General features: G+C 51.5%; 5 protein-coding genes across 5 annotated transcripts; 4 read left to right on the top strand and 1 right to left on the bottom strand.

Moving 5' to 3' along the window:
• Positions 1-13: 13 nt before the first annotated feature.
• Positions 14-1,555, top strand: ALTATR162_LOCUS1841 (uncharacterized protein; the record flags this gene model as incomplete). Its single annotated transcript, XM_043309441.1, has 5 exons — positions 14-47; positions 105-613; positions 733-934; positions 1,161-1,446; positions 1,501-1,555. 5 exons carry the CDS (start codon positions 14-16, stop codon positions 1,553-1,555), a joined length of 1,086 nt encoding a protein of 361 aa, XP_043165376.1.
• A 3,591-nt stretch (positions 1,556-5,146) lies between these two features.
• On the top strand, positions 5,147-7,449 carry ALTATR162_LOCUS1840 (uncharacterized protein; the record flags this gene model as incomplete). Its single annotated transcript, XM_043309440.1, has 2 exons — positions 5,147-5,713; positions 5,764-7,449. 2 exons carry the CDS (start codon positions 5,147-5,149, stop codon positions 7,447-7,449), a joined length of 2,253 nt encoding a protein of 750 aa, XP_043165375.1.
• Positions 7,450-7,770: 321 nt separating this feature from the next.
• Positions 7,771-8,787, top strand: ALTATR162_LOCUS1839 (uncharacterized protein; the record flags this gene model as incomplete). Its single annotated transcript, XM_043309439.1, has 2 exons — positions 7,771-8,280; positions 8,335-8,787. The coding sequence occupies 2 exons, from the start codon at positions 7,771-7,773 to the stop codon at positions 8,785-8,787; spliced, it is 963 nt and encodes a 320-aa protein (XP_043165374.1).
• Positions 8,788-9,402: 615 nt separating this feature from the next.
• ALTATR162_LOCUS1838 (uncharacterized protein) lies at positions 9,403-9,918 on the bottom strand (the record flags this gene model as incomplete). The annotated part of the gene is made up of 1 exon (XM_043309438.1): positions 9,403-9,918. One exon carries the CDS (start codon positions 9,916-9,918, stop codon positions 9,403-9,405), a length of 516 nt encoding a protein of 171 aa, XP_043165373.1.
• A 366-nt stretch (positions 9,919-10,284) lies between these two features.
• On the top strand, positions 10,285-14,856 carry ALTATR162_LOCUS1837 (uncharacterized protein; the record flags this gene model as incomplete). The annotated part of the gene is made up of 4 exons (XM_043309437.1): positions 10,285-10,594; positions 10,647-10,750; positions 10,803-13,663; positions 13,716-14,856. 4 exons carry the CDS (start codon positions 10,285-10,287, stop codon positions 14,854-14,856), a joined length of 4,416 nt encoding a protein of 1,471 aa, XP_043165372.1.
• Positions 14,857-14,939: the final 83 nt, after the last annotated feature.

Raw genomic sequence — 14,939 nt, 5'->3', positions numbered from 1 at the left:
ATCTACACAGTCTATGGACGCACGGCAAGCAGACTACCCGCAGTCAGGTTTGAGCTCGCCCTACCCAACCTTTCCTGAACCAGCTTCTGAGGGAACCTCTGCAGATCAAGCATCTGCTGCGCAATACCCTCCACCAGGACCAGATCCTCGCTCCTCCAACCTCACTCCGAATTCAGACTACAGTCTGAATCCTTCATCGGCTCGATCAGGGTCGTTTCCGGATTACATTCAACGTTCGTATCAACCCGGCGCTCAAGGGCAAGCTCCCGGTGGTATGGCGCAACAACAGAGTCCGTCAATGCCTATCCCAGATGGTCAAACAAATGGCCATCAATCACCACAACAACTCAAGTCTGACTCGGATGTTCCTATAGATCCATCAATCGCCGCGCAGACGAGCCCGACATATGCAAGCCATCAGCAGCAATACTCGCCTTACACACCTCACCACGACATGCAGCATTATCCAGGGCAACCCCAAACTCCAATGGGGTATCCTTCGCGACCCGAGTGGGCAGGCCATTACCCCCAGCCGGGTATGCACTATGGGCATCCCGCGACTTCAGGTCCGCCCGCGCCCGCAATGGTCTCTCCAGTGCAGCGACCACCTACTGTAAGTGAATCAGTCTTGCACCTCAAACATTGAACAGTGACGCGTTTAATGCGCATGTTACTAGGCTACTTGTTTGTCGCAACAATGGTTAGACTTCGAGAACTGACAAGTATGTTTAGGGCGGACACCCGCTATCTACAGTTTATTCATTCGTACCCATTCCTGGCGCACAACAACATAAGCGACCACGTCGGCGATATGAAGAAATTGAGCGCATGTACAAATGCGGATGGAATGGTTGCGAGAAAGCTTACGGCACTCTGAACCATCTGAATGCGCACGTTACGATGCAATCGCACGGCCAAAAGCGCACTCCCGAAGGTATGTGCTTTCCGTTCATGGATTAACAACTGCTGTTGTGGTTGTGGCCCTTGCAAAACTAGTGCGCTAGTTTAGCCTTTGGGATGGTGCTGGTGCAGCGCCATAATGGTCGTGTCCCCGCTGCACTGGGTAGCTTCTGATGACGGAAGCTAATACCTGTCGACCCATGCCCACTTATCTTGGCGTCTTAACACCAATAATATAGCATGCTAACTTGTTCTTACAGAATTCAAGGAAATTCGAAAGGAGTGGAAAGCGAAGAAGAAGGAGGAGGAGGCCGCGCGCAAAGCCGACGAAGAGCGACACCGGGCCGACGTGCAGCAGCGCGCTCACGAGGGAGGCGCTCCTGAGGCGCCTGTTTACGGACAGATGCGACAGGCAGTCGGCGTCCCTGGACAACCTCCCCAACACCCCCAACTCCCTCCCATCGGGTACCAACCTGCAGCCTCTGGCAACAGCACTGCTCCTCAGTACGGCACGCAGAGTCCAGGTCTTCCTGAGGGCATGGCTCAGTATGCCACCTCCAACAGCAATGCGTACAACAGTCCAAATAGTAACAACAGCAGTTACCCTCAATCGCCCTACGGACAAAACCCGCAAATGTATCAGCAGAGCCACTAGGAACGCCCTGCCAGTGCAGAAGCCGATCCCCTCGATTATCTGTTCGAAGATGATGAGGGATGAGGTATATCAAAAGCGCGCTCGCTTGTATCGTCGTCAGAGCAAGCGAGTCTTGACGAGTCTCCTTACGGGTGGTTCTTTGTGTCTGCGTCGCGAGCTAATGCGACGGTCATATCATCTTTCCTCTTGGGTGGTGCTTGCATTTTCACTTGGTGGCGGCTGTATGTTTCTAGTTGAGGGTGTCTACGATGGAGGTTGCTTGAGCGATCATGCTCAACATGGATAAGGCTCCATGATCGATACCGCGGATGAGTCAGCACAATGTTCCGAGGATACCACGAGAGACATCGTGAGGACAACTGTTTGGACATGTGTTATGCATGTCACGTCACCTGTATTCCTCACTGCGTCTTTTATCATCCTGAACCAGAGACAACTCAAATTTTCTTGGTTCAGACAATTTTCATTTGGGGTTAGAACGATTGCATGTGAAACGGCGTTCGAAACAAGAAACAATTATTCAATTCTCTGCAACGAGTTCGTCATTGGCTTTGATGCCTTTCTTGGCTACTGTGCTTGCTTCCAAATCATTCGCTGTCCGTCTGATCATTTGCATACAATGCCGACTATCACTGGGGCATACGTGCCCGCTTTTGTGTCCTTGTACAAGCAACGTGGAACAAACCATTGTAAAGTGGTCTGCGTATCACTATCTTACTGATCACCGGCTTTTGTCTAACTCTGCATCGTGTACTTCGCATGTTCTACAGTCGCATGATCAGATGGTTTTGCTTGAGACAAATCAGAGCGTGCGGCAAGATGACGCTGTGACCGAACTTTACCATTACCCGGCCAAGATATCGCCGTGTACACCTATAAACCGTCGTGCCTTGTATCCCAACGTCGCCGTACTTACCCGGCCTGCTTACCGGTCTCATTCAGTTGCTGGTTGATACGTGGTGCTCTCGTTTCACGAACAGAATATGCTCATCTCGGTAGCGTCTCTGATATGCATTATCCGTGCGCGTTCCGAGGCTCGCTATGGATAGCATAGGTTTACAAGGTATGCCTCGCTTCCCTACATTTACAGGCTCTAGCACAACATCCGTGTCCATGTCTTCGCAGCGATGATTACCTTCCCACTCCGTCACTCGCATGCCTGCCGCCACATACGCACAGTGCAAGTCAACATCCCGAGCATCCCCCCGTCTCGGATTTAACTTTGCATCAAGACATCAGACCACAAAAACCCCTAAGAAAAATTAAACAGCGGATTTCCCAAGTGCTACCTCGCTCGAGTACACGACTTACTCTGCAGTCCCCGACCTGTGCGTTGAATTGTCCAGAGCAGGAGTGTCATATAGAATATTCTGAACACGAATAACTAATCGTTTGCACATCGTCGTGTCGCAAGATCGTTTGGGACAAACTGTATTACGCTGGTGATGACGCATAGTACACATAATACCAGAAGGAGGGGGGAACCCACGTCCGGGGTTTACGGAAAGTACCGCTCGAGTTCGACTGACTTTTGAGGCACATTCTTCGTATCGAATGAGGAAGGAGCGGAGCGTGGATGGGAATGGCATATGAAATTGTGGCTGCATAATAGTTGTGTCGTCAAAATATATTAATCACATGCCGAAACGCCAATCAAAATTTGCAGACGAAGATCGGGGCATACGTAGATACTTGGTGGGTCCATGGAATTGGTATATGCATGTGGTTGTCTTGCGTGCAGCAAGGTGTGCCTGCAGGTAACTTTGTGTAACGAGAGGTGGCTGCTGTCCTGAATGATGATACGACGGCGAGGGTGCATATTGGCTGCTCAATATTATGGAGAATGAAACGGGACGGGCGTATGGCCTGGAACTCCGTGTCCAATTACGATCACACGAAGCAATTCCAAGACCATTCTTGCGTGATCATGCGAGCGCTGGCGCCCTGACAAAGCGTACATCGTGGAGAGAGATACGGCCGATGTACGGCTGACGGAACCATCCATGGCTCTCTTGTCCACAAAGGAAGGTAACTTACAGCCTGGAACATTGCGGCTTGTCGATTTTTCTTACAGCGGCGGGCTGGGGTCAAAGATTCTGATGGTGATCGCGTTGGGCAATGTCATCCGAATGTGCATGAGTGATGACGCCTCGTTCTGGGCCCTTCACCGGCAAAACGCCGCGCCAAAGGGAAAAAAAAATCTGCAGCAAAGTGCCAGGATGAGCAACTCAACAAAGAAGCTGAATATCGGCGACGTTCATGATCCTCGTAGCAGATTCCGCAAAATGTCTACATGTAATGCGAAGCCGACTTAGGAAACCTCACAATACGCTAGCATCTCGCAAGACTACATCTGCGAGATCACCGTCTAGCGGCACATGAGACCGTTGTCCGATAAACTACTTTGATGCTCCGAGCGCTGGCCCTTGATTTGTTTTCTCGGCGCGCCGTTGCAAAGGGCACTGGAGCAGCGGGTTTGGAAGCTAGCCAGGGGAGCAAAAGGCGCTGGCTGGCGTGACATACCCATCAGCCCATGATCTGACGGCGGAAACTAGCAGGATGATGTGCATGCGCTCGCTGTTATACTACTGCTGGTTTGAGGCGTGGTCGTGTCAAGGGCTGGGTTGCACGCGTTACACAACAGTAGCTGGGGCTGAAGGATTTGGACCCGATGCCACGAGGGGACGAGGGTCCTAGATGTGGGCGTGCGTCTGCTGGCGCTGTGCTACAGTCGGATCCTTGATCGCAATGCAAAGCAGCAAGATACGTGAAGACGGTAAAGTTGATGATTGAAAATGCACAAGACGAATGTGAAATTTAAAGGGTATGGGTAGTAACCACCGGGTCGGATATCTGCTCTTCATCACTTCCGAGCGTCCATGAAGACAACAACCACCTCTCACACAGCACAGCACAACAGCTTCCCCTCGTACAAGGCACAACAACAGCGGCGTAGAATTCCGTCCATAGGAATGTCAGCGTTGCCCCGCACGAAACTAGTCACGTAATCCTCCTTGCAATATAATGCTATACGTACGGATCTCGTAGCATCGAAACCGCCGACTACCAGACGCAATGTGTTATGTAGCGCTAACATGACACCTCACCATAATCCAGGCATTCTGCGGTAGTTTTAGTTTGCTTGCTTGTTGGTCGCGGGACTTAAGAGGGAAGGATCGAAGTAAGCCCTATGATAGTGGTGCGCCTGGCTGGCTCGGCCTCCCGCGTTATAGTGCTGGTTCGGCTCCGTAGGCTCGGAGGCGCGTAGTGTAGGTTCAGCCTTGTAAGCGGTAGGCATGGTTTTGCTGCTAGAGTGAGGCGTGGGCGCGGGAAGTCTGATCTAGGCTGGATTGCTTCTTCGCGTGGACGTTTGGAGGCGGCGCGACGCATAGCGGCATACTGGGCCTACTAATGCTGTCTAGGGTAACACGCGAATAGATGAGGCTCTTTTTTTCGGTTCGGACGATGCGGTGCTCGGGTCATCACGTGTGCCATGGTTCGGCCCGGTGACTGTGCGCTACGGAATGGGGAACTTTTCCCAACTAGAGCGTCTCACGCTCTTTGTACATAACGAACCGCTTCCTAGACCTGATGCTGAACTGTCGTGCGTGCCTTTGGCGATGCACACAAGCGCTCGATGTCCCGACGACCAATGCGCACCGCCTCCGTCGTCATGTAAATCCGCTTCTACAACAGAGCCAGCAACGACTGCTATCCACCCGCCATGTCGCTAGAGCAAAGGGTGAGAGGTTTGCAGACACGAGCGAGGCTAAGGGAATATCACAAAATGAAGAAGACCACTTCAAGAGGTCTGCGTTCGCAGCGAACCGGAAGAGAAGAGAAACCACGGCATTGCGGCAAACGCCTACACGACAACCGGTCGACGAGACACCCAATCTAGCGAGACTTGGCCGGCGAGACCCGTCCATGACAGATAGCGAATGGAATAGGAGGAAGAGAGAGTTGCGATATCTGCAGGATCCGCTGGAGCTGGCGACGTTTGTGAGGAATGAGTTGAAGAAGGACAAGGCAGAAGACATGCTACAGTTGGTGCGCATGGCGAGCCACTCTATGCAGTGCATTGTCAGCTGGAACCATATCATTGACCACTACTTGGCTAAGGAGAAAGTCAACGATGCGATCAAGATCTACAACGATGTACGCATGGTCTGCACCAAGTCATGAGGGGTAACGCTGACCTGCTACAGATGAAAAAGCGTGCGCAATTCCCCGACTCCTACACATACACAATACTCCTCAGAGGCCTCTCGTGGAACGCGCATACATCTGGCATTCTCAGCAAAGCCCTTTCTATCTACCACTCGCTCTCCGCACCGAACTCACGAGTCGAACCGTCGATCATGCACACAAACGCTGCGCTGAAAGTATGTGCAAGAGCGGGAGATATGGATGCTCTATGGGGTGTGGCTGGAAAGGTACCAGAGAACGGGCCGGCAGCAGCCAATGCCATCACATACATCACCATACTCAACGCTATACGGCAAAGCTTGTTGGTAGACGCGCCCAAAGGAGAGAGCGAGGATGAGACGGCTGCGAGGAGAGAGCGCGGAATCATGGAAGGGCGGCGCATGTGGGAAGATATTGTCGGGAGGTGGAGACGAGCAGATCTGGCCATCGACGAAGAGCTTGTCTGCGCAATGGGAAGATTGCTGTTGATTGGCAGTCGACCGCGAGACTGGGACGACGTGCTCTCGCTAGTAGAGCAGACAATGGACATACCACGACTCGTTCCTCGACTAGGCTCGGTGGAGCGACAAGACGCCGGCCTTCCACGTGTGCGAGCCCCCAACGTACCCGAACGATATCGTATCGACGACGACCATCTTTCTCCTGATAATACCCCCACGCGTGGCGATGAGTTCCTAGCTCTGACACCTCAGGGCGTAGGCAGTGCAGTATCAAATCCTCTCATCTACGTTCGACCGGGCAACAACACACTCTCTTTAGTCCAAGAAGCTTGCCAGAAAATCGTAGCGAACAAGGCAGCTCAGGAATACTGGGACCTCTTGACCGACCCTACAACGTACAAGATTATCCCCGACGTAAACAACCTCAATATGCGTTTACGCAACCTCCGCCAGAACCGCGCCTCGAGTGCTGCAGTCCAACTCCTGCAGCAGGATATGATGGATCGGGGCATCAGGCCTCCACCTGGTACGTTCCGGATCGCGATGAGTACCTGCGTCCGCGACAAGAACAACCACAACTCGCTCAAGAATGGAGGTCAAATTTTGAACATCATGTCCAAGACCTTGGAAGACGCAGATCCCAAGACTGTCACCATGTATGCCGGGCTTGCAGTCTCTTTCCCCTTAGCCAAAGGCTCGGATTTTGTCGATGCCCTCACTCTACTCAACCCCCTCGTGAAGAATATACGTCTACAACTAGGGGTTGGTGCAGGGCAAACCAAGTATGCGCAGCGTCGCGGACCTCAGTTCTTGAAGGGCGAGGCAAGACAAGATGCTATCGATGCTTTGAAGAAAGTCCATGGCGTATACGACAAGTTGCTATTCTCGAATCTCATTGCCGAAGAGCTCAAGAGCCCGTTCGAGAAAGAGAGAGCGAGACTCTCTGCATTTGTTCAGAGGGTTATGTTCAAGGGTGGACAAATGAATGCTGCGGATGAAGGGCCACTTGAAGAGGCAAATTTGCATGGATATCTGCGGAAAGAGGATGGCCAGGGAGACGGCGGAGTGGAACCGAACGAAGTCAGAGAAAGGATCCAAGGCGATGCCAGACCGTCATGGAGAAAGGAATGGAAAAGGCCATTGGAGAGATCATCGCGGCCAGCAAGGCCAATGAAGCCTTTTGAGCGAAGGAAGAAGTACACGTCTCCGACAGTTGACAAGTCTGGAGAATTGAGGGACATGTAGACACGACACGACACTTATGAGGCGTTACGACCTGAGGAGTGCATTTGTTACCTTTCTTGTATAACACCAGTGTAGCTTCTGAGGCAGAAACAGCATTCAAGACAGCGCACTATGCAAATTACTATCGAACCATTCTCTCACAACATAGAGTTGCTCCTATCTGGGATCCTAATCTTTCATATGGTATGGTAGAGCTGGCACGTGCACGTCCCAAAACTACTCAAACCTCCGCGCTTCGCCGCACACCCTCAGCCTCTCATCACCATCGCTCTCACGTCAATCCGCGCGCAACCACTCCCTTTTCCTGCAAAGTCCCACACAATGGGTAACGACGGTGGCTCGATTCCCAAACGTAGCGAACTCGTAAAAGAAGCCGCCAAAGCTCTCACAACCGCCCAAATCAAAGAGGCGCAAAACGAACAACAAGAATATGCCTGGTCTACTGATCCTCTGACGCGCAAACCTCTTGCCCGCCCCGTAGTTTCCGACGCTGCTGGTGTTCTGTACAACAAGGATTCCATCATCGAGTTCTTGTTGAAAGAAGATGATGATGCAGAGAAGACGGAGATGAAGAAGGTTGCGGGCGTGAAAGATTCAGAACTAGGCACTTTCGGGGATAGGGTCAAGGGTTTGAAAGACTTGGTAGAAGTCAAGTTTGAAATTGAGGAGAAAGATGGTGGTGAGGTACAGAAGAATTTAGGCGAGAAGTGGAAATGTCCCATTACTGGAGAAAGGCTGGGGTTCGGGAGCAAGGCTGTGTACATTGTTCCTTGTGGACATGCCTTTGCGGGAAGTGTCGTCAAAGAGGTTGCTGGGAGTGCGTGTTGGACGGTATGTATTGGCTGGATTTACATACTCGTGGCACGACGACTGACTTGCTACCAGTGCAACGAACCGTACGCTGAAAACGACATCATACCCATCCTACCCACCACACCAACCGAAATCGCACGATTGAATCTACGTATGAAAACATTGAAGGATAAGGGCCTTACACACGCGCTCAAGAAAGCGCCCGGCAGCAAGAAGAAGCGGAAACATGGCGATACATCCGCCACCGAGAACGGCGCCACGAAAACTTCACTATCAGACGAAGACAAAAAGGCAAAGAAAGAGAGTGCAGCAAAACCTACAACAGCGTCCAACGACGGGATCAAGAACTCTGCCACAGCGTCCTTGACGCGAAAGGTGCTTGAGGAACAAGAAGAGCGCAACAAGAGGAGGAAGATGGCGCAAAATGACAACGTGAATAGTTTGTTTAACAAGACGGAGCACAAGGCATCAGCGGGGAACAGCGCGGACTTTATGACGAGAGGATTCAGCATTGGGAAGAAATGAGTACGAGGTCTGGAGAATAGACTGTTGGAGTCAGGCTTTAGCATGACACACCATGGGCGTCTTGTACGTACGGAGCGACAGCATATCGATGATCTCGGCAGGCATAGATAGTGCTGATCGTGCACAGATAGAACAGAAATATGATACCCTGCGATGAGAGATCGCACCCCCGCTTGGATTTATGCGCAGTACCAAGTCAACAAAAGGATACATGGTGAACTATCATCGCAAACGTGTACACTTTGTTGATTCTGATATGCAACCAAGTTCATCACATTGACATCAGGATCGTTTTGCACCGCCTATATTAATGTCTCCCAGCTCTCTGCTGCATTATTATGCTCACCCACAATGGCTTCCATCAATCCCCTAAGCTAATCGCATTGCTACAATGTCTGCTGCATATCTCCACAGAACAGGCCATCGCCACATAAACCATGAGATCAATTAACAGGATATGAAGGAGTAGCGTTTGCCAAACAGTGCTTGCAGGGCGATGTGTGTCGTAACAGGATCCGCAACATATGAAGACGCTTCGTTTGAAATGGACGAATTCTTTTGGTTCGAAACGGCGAAGTGATTGTATGACTTTTGAAGCTATTTGTGCGTCCGCCATCACTCCTGTGACGATTCTGTTGTGCTCGCTGGCTTCAAAAAGAATGCCTCACGATAGTACCTCGCTTCTTCGATGCTCTCCAGAATGTCTGCACGTGCTTCATGCAACATCTTCTTTCTTGGAATCTTCTTAAGTGTATCTTTGGGCGCCCATCTACGAGCAGCCTCCTTGATGGTGCTGACGTCCATGATCCGGTAGTGGAGGTAGTCGGTGACAACCTTATAAGGCTGCTTGACAAGGAAGGACTTGTCGGCATGTACAGAGCTCCCGGAAAGCAGAGCAGTGCGACGCTCAGGTACAAATCTTTTGATGTAGGCAAGTAGGCCCTCTGCTGCCTCTTCGGCGGTGGTGGCGGAGTCGATGCAGGCTTGCGTCAAACCAGACTGCCCGTGATGGCTTGTACACCACTCGCCCATGCGATCGAGTTGCTCTTTGTCGTGATGAATGATGGCCTCATAGCCTGCTTCGTCGAGGATGTTGAGATTTGCATCAGTGACAAATGCGGCAAGAGACATGATGGTGTCATTATCAGTGTTCAGGCCGGTCATCTACCAGGGTCAACAAAATACTGCATAAGAGCACGAGCAAGCCTACCTCACAGTCTATCCAGACCAGAGGGGCTTTTGAGACTGATGCCATAATGATGTTGTGGTGTTGAAGACGCAGCACATCGTGGGCAAGTAATAGAATGTACCAATCGGGGTAGCGTCTTGGCGTGATTAATGGACTGTCGCGTCGCGTGCACGGTGCCGATTAGCGCGTCGCTCCTGCACTTCAACTTGTCGTCCCGCCAGCCCTCCAAACACGCCCACGACAGCAACATATACCCCAATTTCTTCACTTCGCTTTTTGCTCGCATACTTTATACGTTATAATACATCATGCCGCGTGTAGGGAAGAAGACCGGCGCTGCCCTACTAGCGGAATTGCGAGCGAACCGTGCGGCGGGCAAGACGCGTTTGTCCACATACGAAGTCGCCGAAGAAGAGCAATTGTACGATACGGTCGACGAGGAGGGTTACAAGAAAATTGTACGGGGAAGGCTAGATCAAGACGACTTCGTTGTCGGCGACGAGGGGGAGGGATATGTCGATGACGGCAGAGAGGAGTGGGATGAAGGGCAGGGTCAATACCATTATGCTGCCACAGACAGCGAGGGAGAGGACGAGCGGCCCGCCAAGGGCAAAGCTGGTATGAGATGATATATCCAAGGCCCATTTGCAGTAGAACTAACGCGTGATAGCCAAGCGGAAACGTGAAGAAGACGAGGAGAAGCGAAAAAAGATCGACAATGGCATTAGCAAGTACTTCAGTGCGAAGAATGCTGCAAAGGCACCAAAAGCCAAGGTATACTCTCCGAACACATGCCTTGTTCCAGAGCCAATGCTAACACATCCAGCCTGTTGTCACTGCCGCCGACAAGGACTTCATGGAGGATCTATTAGGCGAAATCGACACAAACTCCGCCCGCTCTTCCACGAACCGAGTGCGTCCCATCAAGACGGAAGCGCGAAGGAAAACACGCGTCCTATCACCTCCTATATCAGGAAACAGGCCGACAGCGACATCGAGACGGACCAACGATTCAGACGCACACCTGCCAGGCACACCACCAGCAACGAGTGCATACGTCGACGACGACGATCTTCCCGTACTCGACGACGACCACCCTATGAGCGACCTTCCACTGCAATCATCACCTGTTGCTAAAGCCGTAGAGCGAAGAGCCCATCCTGCGATCAAACAAGAAGAGGAGGAAGATGATGACCTCATGGAGGTGACTCAACCCACGACACATCTTGGTGTGCCAATAGCCAGTGTCAACATGGCCGGCAGACGACCAATAGCGAAAATTAAGAGAGAAGAGTACACCACACCCGCCAGCTCTTCACCGGTTGGACCTTCTACGGCACCTGTCGATACTTCTTCGTGGAACGATGTCACGAGTAAACTCAACGTTATGAGTAGCCCCGCTCCTGCAACTACTGGTATGGGCAAGATGCAACCACAGGATGCGCTCGAAGAGGACGGCAGCTTACGCATGTTCTGGATCGACTACACCGAAATTAACGGCAGCTTGTGCCTGTTCGGCAAAGTCAAGGACAAGAAGTCAGGCAACTATGTCAGTTGCTTTGTGAAGGTCGATAATATCCTCCGAAAGTTGTACTTCCTGCCCCGAGAGTACCGTCACGTCCGAGGAGTAACTACAGACGAGGAGGTTGGCCTGAGTGATGTATCAGATGAGGTTGATTCCATCATGAGCAAGCACCGCGTAAACCTACACAAAATCAAGCCATGTACTAGGAAGTACGCTTTCGAACTGCCCGACATACCCAAAGAAGCCGATTATCTCAAGCTCCTCTATGGGTATGACAAGATGCCACTAGCCTCTGATCTGAAGGGAGAAACGTTCTCGCACGTTTTTGGAACCAACACCTCCCTCTTCGAGCAATTTGTTCTCTGGAAGAACGTCATGGGACCATGCTGGCTCAAGATCGACGCTCCCGACTTCGCTGCTGTTGCCAACGCTTCTTGGTGTAAGCTTGAAGTTTTGGTGAGCAAACCCAACAACATCACAGTCACGAGCGCGTCTGATAATCTGGACGCGCCTCCTATGACACTCATGAGTCTCTCCCTACGAACCGCTTTCAACGCCAAGGATAACAAGCAGGAGATCCTGGTGGCCAGTGCTATGATCTACGAGAACTTCTCTCTGACCGATACCACACCCGTCGACCAAATGCAGTGCAAGAGCTTCACTATCATGAGGCCGAATGGCACTGCTTTCCCAACAGGCTTCGATAAAGAAGTCGAGAAGGTGAAAGGTAACATGTACATGAAGAAGACAGAGCAAGAACTTCTCAGTCTGCTGATGGCGATGTTCCAGCGGCACGATCCTGATGTTCTCGTCGGCCATCGCTTAGACGACGTCGATTACAGCGTTTTACTAAGCCGTCTCCGTGAGAAGAAAACACCAGGATGGCACCGCATTGGACGACTTAAGAGAAGCGATTGGCCTAAGAGCATGGGTAAGGGTGGTGGCAGCTTCTTTGCTGAGAAGCAGTTAGCCTCTGGCCGCTTGCTGTGTGATTTGGCTAACGACCTTGGAAAATCTCTTATGCCGAAGTGTCAGTCGTGGAGTCTTGAAGAGATGTGTCAGCTTGGGCTCAACAAGCGACGTGAAGAGCTTGACAACGAAGCTGCACTGAAGACTTGGGCAACGACGAAGGAGGGTCTTCTCAACTACATCAAGCACTGCCAAGCTGATGCATACTTTATCGCTGCCATTGCGATAAAAGTGCAGATGCTCCCGCTCACCAAGGTTCTCACCAACTTGGCGGGTAATTCATGGGCTCGAACGCTGAGTGGAACCCGCGCCGAGCGTAACGAGTACATTTTGCTGCACGAGTTCCACAAGAACAAGTATATTTGCCCCGACAAACAGTGGGGCAAAAGCAAGATCAAAGTTGAGGAAGAAGCAGCTGAAGGCGAAGAAGGTGCGGACGCGAAGAAGAAGGACAAGTTCAAAGGTGGTCTCGTCTTCGAACCCGAGAAAGGCCTCTACGACAAGTTCATCCTGGTCATGGACTTCAACTCTCTCTACCCCAGTATTATCCAAGAGTTTAACATTTGCTTCACGACAGTTGAGCGATCTGATCTCTCAGAGGACGACGACAAGGTGCCGGAAGTCCCCACAGACCAAGATCAGGGTATTCTGCCGCGCCTTATTGCTACGCTCGTCTCACGACGTCGCGAAGTGAAGAAACTTATGAAAGCCAAGGATGCCACACCGGATGAGCTGGCCACCTGGGATATCAAGCAAATGGCGCTGAAGCTTACTGCCAACTCTATGTACGGATGTTTGGGATACACCAAGTCTCGATTCTACGCTCGGCCACTCGCTATGCTTACGACATACAAGGGTCGTGAGATTCTCCGGAAGACCAAGGACATGGCCGAGGAGAAGGCGTTGCGCGTCATTTATGGTGATACCGATTCCGTTATGATCAACACGAATGTGGACAACATTCAAGATGCGCTCAAATTGGGTAACGAGTTCAAGAAGGAGGTCAATGACAGCTACAGGCTTTTGGAGATCGATATCGACAACGTCTTCCGCCGCATCTTACTACATGCCAAGAAGAAGTATGCCGCCATCAATATGGTCCCTGTTGATGGCAAATACATCGAGAAACTCGAGGTCAAGGGTCTCGATATGAGACGCAGAGAATACTGTGCTCTGTCGAAGGAGACATCGACGTAAGTTTTGCCGCCTCTGAACGTCTGGTACAGCTTACTAACGAAACCGTAGGGAATTGCTAAACTTCCTCCTTAGCGGTGAAGACCCTGAAGTAGTCGTCGAGAAGATCCACAGCCACCTCCGTGAGCTGAGCAAACAGATGCGCGAATACACCATACCAGCTCGGAAGTACACTATCTATACACAACTCGGAAAGAATCCCAAGGAGTATCCCAATGGTAACTCGATGCCCTCTGTCCAGGTCGCACTCCGCCTTCAGGCCAAGGGCAAGCACGTCAAGGCCAAGGATGTCATGAGCTTTATAATCACCGGTGAATCGTCTGGCTCAGCCGAAAACGCAGCGAAGAACGCTTACCCGGTTGACGAAGTCTTGAAAGCCGACAGTGGGCTGAAACCAGATATCGATTACTACCTCCACAAGCAGATTCTACCACCAGTAGAACGTCTCTGCGCCCCTATTAGCGGAACCAACATTACTCTCCTTGCTGCGTGCCTCGGTCTCGATACCTCCAAGTATCGCATGAGCACCGTTTCCGGAGGTGCACAACAAGACACCGAGATCCATCCTCTTGAGTCGCAAATTCCAGATTCCGTGCGTTTCCAATCCTGCTCGCCACTCTGGCTGCGTTGCCGGGAATGTACAACAGTATTCCCATTCCAGGGTCTCTCTTCGACATCACCAACAACGGCATCGTTGCAGACCATCTCGCATAGTGGAATACAATGCCCTGTTGAAGGCTGTGGCAAGATACTACAAAATATCAGCGTGGTAGCTCAACTCGAATCTTCCATCCGTCAAGTCCTCGCTTCATATTATGCCGGTCACGTTCTTTGCGACGACCCCCAATGTTCAAACCGGACGCGTAGTATATCCGTCTACGGACACCGTTGTCTTGGCCCGAAGGGTCTTGCTCGTGACTGCTTAGGCAAGATGAGCTACGAGATCAAAGAACGTGATGTTTGGAACCAGCTGTTGTACTACCAATCGCTGTTTGATGTTGATCGCGTAGGTAAGATGGAGGGTGGTATAAAGGCGGAAGACATGGAGAGGAAGGAGAAGATGAAGGTGCTGGCAGAGGTCAACAGAGAGCGGTTCGGTACACTCAAGGGTGTGGTGGAGCGATGGCTGGAGAGGAATGGAAGGCAATGGGTACAGATGGACAGTTTGTTCTCTTTTGCGCTCAAGGCTTAGATATACAGTGGTGCGCCATAAGCGATGTACGACCACCCAGGTGGGTGGCGGTTTCGCTTGCTGCCAGACCACGACGATGTTTG

This window comes from Alternaria atra, assembly GCF_907166805.1.
Source record: "Alternaria atra isolate CS162 genome assembly, contig: 21, whole genome shotgun sequence".
Lineage (NCBI taxonomy): Eukaryota > Fungi > Ascomycota > Dothideomycetes > Pleosporales > Pleosporaceae > Alternaria > Alternaria atra.
The sequence above is the reverse complement of the archived record's forward strand: the minus strand, read 5'-3'. Positions and strand labels throughout refer to the sequence as shown.